General features: G+C 39.6%; 1 protein-coding gene across 4 annotated transcripts in view; it reads right to left on the bottom strand.

The window, feature by feature from the left end:
- Window positions 1-13588, bottom strand: part of sema6cb (semaphorin 6Cb) — a 152592-nt gene that overhangs the window by 21723 nt on the left and 117281 nt on the right. For all 4 annotated transcript variants that reach the window (XM_084944076.1, XM_084944079.1, XM_084944080.1 and 1 more), the window contains one exon: window positions 12304-12381. In XM_084944076.1, coding sequence (XP_084800202.1) covers window positions 12304-12381 — 78 coding nt within the window. The remainder of the gene's footprint in view (window positions 1-12303; window positions 12382-13588) is intronic.

The raw sequence follows: 13588 nt of genomic DNA, 5'->3' as shown, positions 1-13588 counted from the left end.
CTGTACTCTACTTAGTCATTCCCTACAATTTGTAGATATAAGCCTCTCTCTCGATCCACAACACCTCCTCTAGCTGCACTTTATTTAACTCTACCAAAGCTGCAGCTGATAAAATTGGTACCTACAGTTTGCTCGCTCGCTCTGCCGTGTGCGATCGCCGGATGGAACAGTGAAGTGTATCAGGTCAGACTCACTGACACCAAAGCCTATCATTTTCCCTGATGTCTTCACTGAGACATTTTCTGCTCCTGACTCCCTGGCCACCTCCATGGACAGTTTTCCAAATTAATGAGTAGCATTAACTGAAGGAAATAAATAAAGAAAAATGAATTGCTTTTGCAGAAAGCTTTCTAAATGTTTTTTGTGGATTTCAGAGCGGAAAAGAGGAAGCACAAGGTCTCATTCAAAACACCATTTACTGTTTTATGTAAGCGATGTGGAAGGCTAATGAATATTTGTATAATTATTATAATGTTTTGTGGTCCCCAGACTTTATGCATGCTTGTGTGGCACTTTATTCTACATTCGGTTACATTTCTGTAGAGTGTGATTACATTTAATCGAGTGACAGTTATAAACTGAGCCACTGTGAAGTGAAGAGACAAAAGATCAAATAAGTCCCTTCAAAAATGTTTTCGCCGTGTAATTTTTGCCTTTGTGAACTTGTGAGTATGTAACTCAAATCCTCTTAATTCACCTTTTGAACCACTTCAAACTGACAAGAAACACAATCTGACAATTATTGATTTTCTGCTGCTCTGATCAAAACGCGCCTACGATTGATACGCTTTTCCCCTTAATACAGACGAGCCATCTTTTACCTTCAAGTCAATCACAAATAAACGGCTCATCCAGATGCATCCGTTTGATGGTTAAGCATTGAGATTGAGCCAGTGCACGGTGGAGTGGAAGTCTTTCCAAGCTGAGCTGAAATGAGCTTCACATCGTCGCCAACAATCCTCCCACATGTTGTAATGAACCAAATAAAGCAGACACAGGCTCATATACTGCATAAGCTTAAGTGTAATGATCCAGTATACAAGAAGAAACACTTTGTAAAAGCACACTCACACGCCCACTCTATAACAAACCAATTAGTTCCTTATATAACCTAAACAGAAACATAAGTCTCACACAGATTTTATGCAAACACAGACCCCCAGCATCCATCTATTATTAGCAAAAAAGTCTTCTAACACAGAGACAAGAGAAACACTTTTGCAAGCACAAATTCAAATAATGAGCATCGAAAAAGCAATAATACTAAACTCAGAAGGGGGTTGGTGGGGGGGAATCAGCGCAAATAATCATTTCTTCACTGCAAACAGTCAAATTTAGGGATTTGTGTTTGTAAAACCTTCTGCAAGGAGGCTGATTAGCTCACATGGGCCCACCTGGTGCACCAAATTATACCCTTTGTTACTCACTACAAACCCTGACTCTTTTATACCAACTTCTTATGTTTCCTGAGGAGGGAGAGTGTTGGCGTAGGACAGGAGGTGATTATCAAATCAAAGAACACCATGCTGATACTCAGTGTTGTGTGGAGAAAAGAGTAGTTTGCGAGATAAACTTGAGAAAAACAAAAGAAGATATATCTTTAAAGGATGCATTTTCACAGCTTGGGAGCAGCTGGTGTGCTTGACATTAAACAACAGATGAAGTTTTTATCCGTTTCTATTTTTTCCTTTTGTTTAAGTCACAGACTTTGTATGTTAGTTGTCATTTGCTTTTTATTCACCCTATCATTGTTGCACTTGCTTTTAATCAGTACAGTGAACAGTTTTTTTGCTTCTGTATTTCTACACTCGCTGGCCATTTAATTAGGCATGCCTTGCTACTACCAGGTTGGACCCCCAAGTGGCTCTCAGATTTGGATTAATTGGATTGAGATCTGGTGACTGTGGAGTACTTGAGTACAGAGAGTGAAAACCAGTTTGATATGATCTGAACCCAGTTACATGGTGTGCGATCCTGCTGGAAGTAGCCATCAGAAGATGGGTATACTGTAGTCATACAGGGGTAGGTTGTGGTATTTAAACAAAGGTGAAACGGTCCTAGGTATGCCAAGAAAATATCCCCCTGTTATACCATCAACAACACATTTTATGTGGTTCCAGTTCTGTATGCCGTGGTAGAAATCGGGAACGATTTTCCAATCACCCACTGTCTAATCTTCATTCCCTTTCAGCCTCAGTTTTGTGTTCTTAGCTGTAAGGAGTCATACAAAGTGTGGCCTTCTGTTAGTGAAGCCCATTGGCTTCAAGGTTCCACATATTGTGCATTCAGAGACGCTCTTCTGCATACCTTGGTTGTAATGACTGGTTATTTGAATTACTGTTACCTTCCTTTCATAATGTCAAGCAGCTGAGCCATTCTCCTCTAACCCTCAGACATCAACACAATGTTATTTTGTTCAGACTATTCTCTGTAAACCTAAGAGGTTGGTTGGTTAGGTAGCAGAAAAATCCAGCAGGCCTCCAGTTTTTGAAACACTCAGGTTACCTTGCCCATGTCTGCCTAAGATCACTGACTTGCTGTCATCTCAACAGCTGATTAGATATTTGGGTTAACATCCTAAGACCTGAACTTTTCCATGGCATGCATTTTTAATTTCACTTTGATATTTGGGCTGATTGGCACCTGATGAATGTAAAAACAAAGAATTATCAGCTTTTTTTTTTTTAACCTAATTTTTGTTTCTGAGAAAAATGAGAGCAACATATGAGCATATTTGTTTAAAATATCAATAGAACAGTGGCAGTATAATGTCCTGGTAAGTGGATATCAGGCCTTGTAGAGCAAAATGTAGTATTTTGGTGTGGACAACCCAAAATGTGATGTCCACATTTGTGGATGCCAGGTCCTAGGAGGTTAATGAGCAGCTGAACCTGATGAAGTGGCTGGAGAGTGTACTTACATCTATATTTTGTATTATAAATTAATTTTGCTGTGAGGCAAATTTCCCTCTGGACAAACAATGTTAAGCTGAAATGACCAACATTTTCACCCTGCCGTTTCCATCCACCTTTAGCTGTTCACCAGAAAAAAAAACACACGCCTCAAACTCATTTTTTAAAGTGAAGGTCAAACAGTGAAGTGACAATCAGCAAGTGGAAGGACTATTTTATTTCACACCGTGGATTAAAAGTAAACCAAGGCTATAAATAGAGTTGTTTTAACTAGTAGGTTGACCGGTCACCTTGATGTTTAAAAAATATGCAAAACCGCTGGCACTCTTCACCATAATTGTCCTGGAGTTCATGAGCATGAATAAACAGCTGAACCCAAGGACCACTCACACTGTCGTGCTCAACTTCACAATTACAACGTGCTCACTGCTCTTATTTACAAAATCTTTCAGTCTAGGTTCAAGTACTGCGGCTTTTACTATGCTGCTGAGCAAAGAGATCTAAATTTCTGCCTGGTGTGCTAGATTTGTTCCGTGGTCTTTATCTTTATTCTGACACTGAAAACAAAACGCCCTTCCAGCCAGGAGCACAGTATTGATTTTATTTAGCAGATCAGAGAAATAATCTTTTTGGATGTCTGACGTTCCACTTTAATGGCGGCAATCTTAAATAACACGTAAGGTGAGCATCTGCACAAGAAAATAACTCTTTCACACGGGAATCCATAAACAAGGAAAACACGTAGGCTCAAATTAATCACATGTGTAACCACCAAGGCAGGATGGAGAACTGCCACGGATACAGATGTGTAATTCAATCATACACAACCTGAATGGCTGTAGATATTTTCTACAGATATATATGTAATATGTAAACATGTGTATGTATATTCTAGAGTTGACCGCACTTCAGTGTTTCAGTAAAATAATAATAAATATTGTATAACTTCAAAGAAATTTAAATACAAGGTGCTTGGGGAAAAATGTATGAACTATACATAACATACAGTATAGCTGCTAATGTCCTAAAGCAGGGGAAATAATGACTGCAGAGCCAGTCATATTTATGATTTGGCGCCATGACGGAACAGAAGTTGTGCAGAGTCTGCTCCAGCTGGCAGTCAGTGAAACCATCATCACATTATATGGTACTAGTGGCATTTGGCATCAGGGTATGCCTGTGTCCCATTTTTATTTTTAATCAATATTACCATATTTTAATTCCCAGATAAACTGCAACACAACCAAAATGTGCAGAATCTGTAAGAGTTTAGAGCATTTAACTTTATTTTCAGTATTTACGAGTCCAAAACAGATCAAAACAAAGTAAATAACTGAAACGTTTAGTAGATTGAGGTTAACTGCTCTCCAAATACTTCTAAAAACACATCGGTGAGGTTGCAGTGGGTGACATATTATTTATGATTTATTGCACTGAACTCCCACACATAGTAGATTTTTTTTTTTTTTTTATTAATCCCACATAGACGGATGATTACTGGAAATACTGGAGCAGAATAAGTTAATCCAAAGCTGAAAATAGTCCCCAGCAAATAGACCATACTTGTTCTTTTAATCCATTTGATTAGTATTTTCTAAAAAGTAGTGTTCACTTTTAAAGAAATTCCTAAGCCTCTGAGAAACTGAAAGAGAAGAAATGTATTTTTAAGGTGATCGACACCTTCAGGAACCGGTGAGTCCTGCAACACTATGAAAATCCAAACGCTGCCCTGATTAAAATTCAGCTCATTATACGTCATCAGCTTGGAAGAGCTGCAAAGCAACTGCTACTTTTAAAAAATTCTGGAAGTTTTGACGTGATCATTTATATCTGTAATGCACACTGGATTTCTGTTGGTGAGTGAAAACAGCGAGTCTTTAATTTTGTGGAAGAGAAGAAAGTTGTGTTGAGCCATATCTAAAGAGAAGAGCAGGTGGTGATTGATGACTGCATCAAATTGCCAGAAAACTTGCAATTCTTGCTGACGCACACTGTGGTCAAGGTCACTTGTTGGTGCATTTGTACTATACCATTCTGAGGCACCTGAGAGAGAAACATTGGGTACAGTCTAGCCCTGAGGAAAGAACTCACTTGACTTTGACACTACACTGATGTTTGATCTCCGGGTTGTAGATGGAGCTACAAAATGTGACCATTTTGACATAGAAAAGGCTAAATTGTAGACACAAGACTGCAAAGACTCAGAACAGGACTGTGATTTAAATAAACAAAGTTGGTGCACAAGGAAGCAACCCTGAAGGAGCAATAAGCCAAATTTAAATCATCTCATGAGCAGAGCTGCAGAACTTTGTCATCACATCTTGAGTAGAAATACTGGTGGCCTGATCCTCATCCTAGCCGTTTCATCTTCATTACAGAGCAGATATGCTTTTTCTTTCTAGGATCTCTGTCCACTCTTTGTCCTTGGCATTATGCACTGGTGACACTGATTGCATTAAATGCATACTGGATAAACTAAAACACCCAGAAATGATATGAAGCCAAGCCATCTGGTACTGCCATATTTCAATGTGAGAGAAGAAAAGATGGAAACGGGGCTGTGAATGTGCTCTGCTCTCTCCCACCTATCCTCTGGATCTGCCACAAATCAGTCATTAAAATTTATGCCACCTCTGGATGAGAAAGGAATGGGGGGGGAAAAAAAGTGACTGATAGTCCATGAAAAGAGTGATGTGAGAGAGGAGACAGCAAGAAAAAGACAGACAGACAGAGGAGGAAGTCCCAGGAGAAAGATGACTTTTGAGCTGCTTCATCTCAAAAAGATTTTTTCTGCTGCTGCCTGATTCACATCGCTTCACCCCTCTCCCGTCCCATCGCCATCCCTTTATCATCCTCTTTTTCCTTTCTCCTCATTCACTTGCTATTTCTCACCATCTTTCAATGATATATATACACATATATAAAAGATATCAGTTAATGCAGCTTTAAAATCTGATGTTACTTCAGAGTCACACACAGAGAGCTGGAGTGGACCGCTTCTTTCCATGAATACAAAAATCTAAATGAATAACACATGTTCTGCTCTGAGAAATCCTCCTTAAACTTTCTCTCCCTCATTTACCCCCGTGTTCTTTTTTTCATTATTTTCCGCTCATTTAATGAACATTTCTCTGCACCTATTGGCTTTGACCTTTCTCCTAGTTTCTTTTTCCTCCTCTCCTCCTTCCCTTTGTTTTCTTTTTTGTCTGCTCATACTTCTCCTCCTCCCTGGCAGGGGTCTGATACTGTAGTTGAGTTTGGACAGGATATTTTGGCTGATCTTTCTCAGACTACGGTCCGCTGGCTTCCAGTGTGGCTCCGTCCTGCACACTAAACACGACTCATAAATCAAAGCGCACACTATATCCATAAATCAGTGCACACTGGCAGCACGACGCCACATCAAAACTTCCTCTATATGCGAGGACCATCCAGTGAGAACTGCAAAGTCTTCACCTCAACCACAATCACCAACCCTAAGACTCATTCCAGTTCTCAAACTATCTGAAAATTCATGGTGCTTACCAACTTTTATATCTCATTCCACACGAATTTCTTAATAATGACAAAAATATTTTAAATCATAATCTCTTCCTTACTTTCTTGAAAGCAGCGTGTCTTTACTGATTATCTCAGCATGCACCAGGAGGCATAAAAAAGCCCAAACCCATAAAACATTCACAGATTTCTAAACAATGCAGCGAATTTCTAGCTGACATCCAGCTCTCTATAAACCCAGTAAGTAATGCCTGCCCCCCCTCCTCAGTAGGACACACATTATCAGATTAACCACTTTACCCTAGTATTTCAGCCAGCTTGACTCTGTAAATAAACCACAACTTAAAATCTACAATATGCTGTTCCTTTCCTTGTCTGTGTGCAGTGACTTTCTGGAATAGTGTTAATAATGCTAGCCTGCCAGACAACCAGCTGTTTCCAGGCTATATGCTAAGATAAGCCAACCATTTGGTGGAATCGGATGGTTGTCTGGCAACCGCAAAGTCACAAAACTCCAGGAAGTCACTATCCTTGGCCAAAAAACTCTCAAAATAGCTATTAAGTGTATATTTTCCTAAAATCTATCCCTTTACAGTCACATGCCAACAATTTCACCACACAGACTGAAAACAAAACAAAAATAATGATTTATGTACAAGAAGCAAAATACCAGGCCCTCTCAAATACACAAATATAACGTGGCGCACAGCAACATGAATTAGAAAAAAAATCCCATTAGCCTCTGTCCGTGCAAGGGCAGGGAAAGTAATATGTCTGGGTGGCCAAGCAGAAGATATGCAATAATTCCAGAGCTGCACATTTTCAGCCGTCAGAATAATCTATTGGAAGCCAGTCAACAGTGAGAGTGCCACTCTCCCTCTCTTCCTCTCCCTCGGTGTGTTTGTATGTGAGACAGGGGCAAATGTAGTGCGATGTCAGTCTACAGCAAACTCCAAGCACAACAGTTTACAACCCATGTACAGAGAGGTAAGAAAGGAAGGGAAAAAAAAAACGCCAGGCGAGGTGATTTAGCAGCAGGTTGTATATCAACCACACAGGGACGCACATAGTCCTTGACTGTCAGGAGAAGAAAATAGTACCTTTAACTGCCCTTACTCCTACCTCCTACCCCTCCTCCTCTAGACTTTATTACCACCATCTATCTGACTACCTATTCATCCATCTGTCCATCCAACCAACCAGCCATCCATCTTTCTTCCCTATTTTACCAAACGGAGCGGTACATGGCTGCATGATTGAAACACATGCAGCTGAACATCACTTCTGATTTTATAGCCCAGACTTCAGGAGAGGGGGAGGGAAGGGTCTGAAGAAAACAGAGGCAATGGCCGACCTGTTGCTTGCACATTAGAGTCCAGCTGAAATTGCATTGCTTATTTTGTTCCTACAGCATACAGTAGTGGTCTGCAGTGGCCGTGAAACAAAATTGTCTCAGGTGATCGTCCTTAAATAGAACTATGACATTATTATTTTCAATTTCTATAATGGAACTGGCTTTTTATGCATTAACCAAACTGCTACTCTTTCTCAATCTGAGTATTGGAAAGTTTGCAAAAAGTTTTTCCCCTGCTCCATTTTTATTTTCCTTTATTGTCTCCTACTACCATTTCTGAACCTGAACTTCAATTCCTTGCAGTGTTTCTCTCCACACACTACACATTATAAATATATACGTGTTTCAAAAAAAATGTCTCACGCACCCATCGCTGTGATGCAATATAGAAAGAATATGAACTCCATCAATCTTGTGTTACACCTTGGCTTGCTGAACAAGCAACCAGCCAAACATCTGGCGGAGAAAGTCATGCTGATAACATCAGTCATACATCACACAGGCTAGATGCAGACCCTGTATTAGTGAGTACACTACAGCATAAAAGTCTAGCTACAAATACAAAGACTGGTCAATTTAGATGCACATTTTTGAGGTCCTATAATCAGCATCACTGCAAATAAATTAATCATGTTTCATTTTTTATTTGTCAAAACAAACCGAATGAATCAACACAGCATCCTGCCCTAAGCCACACGGGAGAAGCGCCAGCTCTGCTTAATTATGTCGGCCTCCTCCACGGGTAGTGCCAGGTACACCTTGCAACCTCTCCAGTAACCAAACCACAGGCTAGGTTCAATTTCGTGTTCTTGCATAACAGTTGTAGCCACATCACACATCAAAGTGAAAGGGAGAATCAGATGCAGTGCCCCAGTGTCTCCCAAGATCTTAACTGCCTACTCCTTTACACCGGGAAGGAACACACAACAGAAATAGATGAAGCATAAAAAATTTTGTCTTAATATTCAAACATACTGGGACAGAGGAAAATGGGCGTAGATTAAATTTGGAGCACAAACTGAGCTGCAGCAGCAGGTTTTACTGGTGCACTACTGCAAACCTTAACTTTCCCTTTAATGGCAGAGCCAAATAGGTTGGCAGTAATGGCACCAGAATTGTTTTTCTGCCTAGTACTATACTGAGGTGTGGAAAAACTGGCCTCACCAAAAGTATTATGAGTAAAGATGTATTCATTAGCCAAAACTGGAGGAGAGTGTATAGCAGAACATTATACTATACAAGTTATTTCAGTGCTACAAGATCACACAAATCTTGAAAAGCTTTGAGCTCTGATGGAATGATCGATGGATGCGTGGATTTTACTTGCTAAAAGAAACTCCATCCATCCATTTGCTTCCGCTTATCATTTCCAGGGTCGCTGGAGCCTATCCCAGCTGTCATAGGGAGAGAGGCGGGGTACACCCTGGACAGGTCGCCAGTCTGTCGCAGGGCTTACACATAGAGACACAGACAACCATTTGCACTCACATTCACTCACAGATTCACACCTATGGGCAATTTAGACTGGCCAATTAACCTATCCCCACTACTGCATGTTTTTGGACTGTGGGAGGAAGCCGGAGCACCCGGGGAGAACCCACGTAAAACAAACTCTTTTGTGATTTTAGTTTAATAATATACCTGACAAATCCTACGCTTGCAGCTTTAACGCATTTAGAGTTTCCTTCCAGTTCGCAAGGGCAAAGAAATATATTTGGATTTTAATTCTGCTGACCTGTCTGCCTCTCACCCACCACATTTTCACCATCAACAACCCAATTACACAGATTTAACACGTCCAGTACAATAAACAAAAGTGAGACATGTTGAGAGTCCGGCAAAATGATGATCACATATTCATCATGTTGATGTTGCCCACTTGTCTCATCGTAGATTAGCTATTGATTGTCAAGAGCACATCACCCCAGCAGGTCAAGTTGATCAGTGCAGTGCTCAACAACTCACTAGAGGAGTGAAATGAGATTAAAAAATGATTGCTTCTCTTCCTGTTTGGCTGCACATTATTGACTAAATTGCGAACCTGTCCTCTGTGCCTGGGAGTTAAGAAACTAATAATGCCTTTATATCGCTGTGCCCTCCCAAGTGCTTTCAGACTGACCAAACACCACAGTGGCGGTTCCCACTAATTACTATATGTTCGTCCGGGGAAGAATTAACAGCTGAAACCTCCTGGAGTGTTTGATTATGAGGCAAATCTGCACAATTTTGTTTGGGTGATTCATTATTATAGATGGGATCAGAAAATTACTTTTACGACATGAAGGGCTTTTAACTTTTAAAGTATGTTTTAGTTTTGGATGGACCGCCACTCACTGAAGTGGAGCCAGAAAACCAATGTCAACTAACAGTTCATTGCAGTGCCCTCTGAAATAAACTGCAGAATGACCCTTAATTAATAAAGACCAAGGTCAGCTTATTCCCTTAATAGCTTCACCTTGTACTAGCACTCATTTGCCAAACGCAGCTTAGTGTTAATGATAGATATATTTGTTACTAAGATATGCTACCTCATTGAGTACACCTGTTCAGCTGCTCAGCAATGCAGATATCGAATCAGCCAGTCGCATAACAGGAAGCCAATGTAATCAGTCACAAAGACAATGTGAAAAAGAACTGAAGGTCAAACAGAGCGTTAGATTTGGGGAAAAAAGGTAGTTCACATGTATAGTTGTTAAGGCCAGACGGATCGGTCTGAGTATTTTTCCCCATACAACAATCTCTAGGTTTTACAGAGAATGGTCTGAAAAAGAAAACATATCCAGGAAGCTGCAGTTCTCTAGGTGAAAATACCTTGATGATGCCAGAGGTCAGAGGACAAGGGTCTTATGGGTTTATGGCTGCCTTCAACAAGATAATGCACCATGTCAAAAAAGCTCAATCATCTCAATCTTTTTTGGTGAACATGACAATGAGTTCACTATACTCAAATGGCCACTATAGTTAGCAGATTTCAATCCAACAGAGCACCTTCGGGTTGTGTTGGAATTTGGACATTCGCATCATGGATGTGCAGCCAACAAGTCTTTGTGATGCTATTATATCAATATGGAGCAAAATCTGTGGGGGATGTTTCCAGGACCTTGTTGAATCTGTGCCATAAAGAATTAACCCTCTCAGGCTCAAATTAAACTTTTGGTTGCTAATGCACAACCAAGTCCTGCAGTGGTACTTCTGAGTAAAAAAAACTCATAAAACATGTATGTGGGGTAATCAGGTTGTTAGTTTTTAACTGTTGCAAATCGGCAATGCCTGCCTTGAGAGGGTTAAGGCAGTTTGGAAGGCCAAGCTGGTATTAGAAAGACGTAAATGAGTGCATTTTGTATCCTTCAACAGATCTGAATCCCCACTAGAATTCAAAGTAAAAGATAAAAAAAATAAGTAGCTTGAATTTACAACTGCACAGAATCAGTTTATGAGTTAATTCACAGAATCAATATCCAACCGCTTAGTGGTTAGCAGACGTCTGTTCTGAAGCATCAAGCTTTGATTTCTGAGACTAAACCAACAGCAGAGTTGATCTGATTGAGAAACTCAGGGACACTGTGACTTTTCAATTACAGGGTAGCCAGACTGTGAATCACATCTTTTTTTCTATTCTGAATTTCACTCTAAATGAGATTATAATTCACAAACTTAGCATCATTTTGTATCAAATACTTTTTTTTCTAAAGTTATAGCCTCAGTAGTTTAATGTTTAAAGTAAGCAATATAGTGTTTTTTGTATAGGATGTTGTGTAATTAAACTTCTGGCCCCTGCTAACCATTCAACAACATGCTGGTTTAAGGCACTTGTCTCATAACCATTTACATAGATTTGTAATGCAGCCTTTTTGTTTTTTAGCTACACTGCTCACATCCAGAGAGCAATTAATAATAACTTTAATTAATAATGTGCTTAACCAAAATTTCCTGACTCAAAGCTGACCTTTGACCATGTTGAGTATAATGCAAACAGATTGGAATCCAGTGAATCAGTGAAATGTGTATCATTTCATAATCACTGAGTCTTCATAACTGATAATGATGTCGCACTGTTCTGCTGTCAGGGTGTTGTTTTAGACGCTACTCAGAGCACTTTGAATTTTAGACATGAGTATGAGAAACAGTTACTATCCCGAATCTCTACATAGCGCTAAAAATGACTGTAATGGAGCAAACTGCACTACAGCAACACGCTGCAGACCCTGGCACAGGTGCCTAAAATATGACTGAGGATTGTAAAATTTGTAGGAATGTTAACAATTAAATGCCTACATTATGCAGCTTGCCATTCAAGCAAAGATCTTTTACTTGACATTAAATGTATGCATCACAGCGATGAAACAGACAGCTAATAATTTTAAATCAGCACTGCAGTGAACCTCATTAGACTAAATGCTTTTGGCAATTTCTGATACAAACAACACAGCAGTGAAGCAGCTTTGATTGATTTCAAAGTCAGCGCTCGCCTAATGATTATAATGGTGTTTTTTTAAAGCCCTATAAAAATTATTGTTACTGACTGCATGTGTGACTTACCTGAAACCAGGTGAAACTGTGACACAGCTGCCCGACTTGAGCCAGATGCAGTAAGGGTCCCGTAAGGACAAACAGCTTCTGCATAACAGAAAGACAGACAGTTAATGATAGAAGGAAACATGAAGAACAGCATGCATGCATGCATGCATGCATGCAGACAGTGGATGTTAGTTGGGTAATGAGGCACTACCCAGCCACAAACCTAAAAAAAACCCCACATCCCTCAACTAACAAAGAGTGAAGAACTCTCCATGTATAGGCTGGTTTGCACCACGTGGCTGAACATTTAATGTCTCATTAAGAAAAGACAGATAAGTTGAATAAACACATTTAACATGAAATTGCAGCATCCTCATTTTCTTTAAGTGTGGCTAAAACATCATTTACCAAGCAGCACTAATTGACGAAATAAAAGCAGAGTTACTGAAACTGCAGCATAAATCTTTACATCTTTATTTAATTTGCATAAAAACAGGGGGGTCCGAGGCTCAAGAGCTGCACTACTTTACTTCTAAAATCTGGTGTTATACAAATAATGTATAACATTCAAATAGAGTATAGCTTCGACTTTATGGTGGAATAATTATTCATACAATTAATCACATGCCTGTTATTGCTTCCAATAATACTGCATTCTCTACAACAGAAATTAATTTTGACCCGCATACAAAGAGACAGAATTTAGATGGCAATCAGATTAGTTTGTAATTAGAGGTTGGACTGTAGACTTGTTTTTGTCTGGCTATAAAAACACAAAAAGACATTAGGGTAAAAAAAAAAAAAAAAGGTTTTGTGACATTTTGCATGTCTCACAGGTTAAAAGTTACAACCAGCATCTGTTTGGTTTTGCATTATACATCAATTCTAAATCTAGCTAGGTTAAGTTGTTCATTAAAAATTAGGGACATATGATGAATGTCAAGATTTTAGTGTAGTCACGCTGGCGAGGCATGCAGACTGCTGCAACAGTTAGCTGATACTATTTGCTTTAGTATAAAAACCTGGACCTGTTTACCTCTTTCTTATAGCAGTCAGCATTAACCTCACTTAGTCACAGTTCCTACAGTAAAAACTCCCTGCAGCATTGCAACATTCAGTACTTTTCTTCCATTTTGAGACCCACACATCAGTTTTGTTGATAAAACTCTAACACTGCATTCTGCACAAGTCTGTGGATGCAATTTTCCCTCTCTGTGTTGTATGAATCATGTGGCCTTCATACTTCCAGTATGTGTCTGCAAAACAACACTGGGTGTCAGTGAGCGAATGAACACAATTTTTCACA

Source organism: Perissodus microlepis, chromosome 11 (assembly GCF_051167445.1).
Source record: "Perissodus microlepis isolate ML-2025 ecotype Zambia chromosome 11, ASM5116744v1, whole genome shotgun sequence".
NCBI classification, from domain to species: Eukaryota; Metazoa; Chordata; class Actinopteri; order Cichliformes; family Cichlidae; genus Perissodus; species Perissodus microlepis.
Note: the sequence above shows the minus strand (reverse complement) of the source record. Positions and strands in the feature narration are given on the sequence as shown.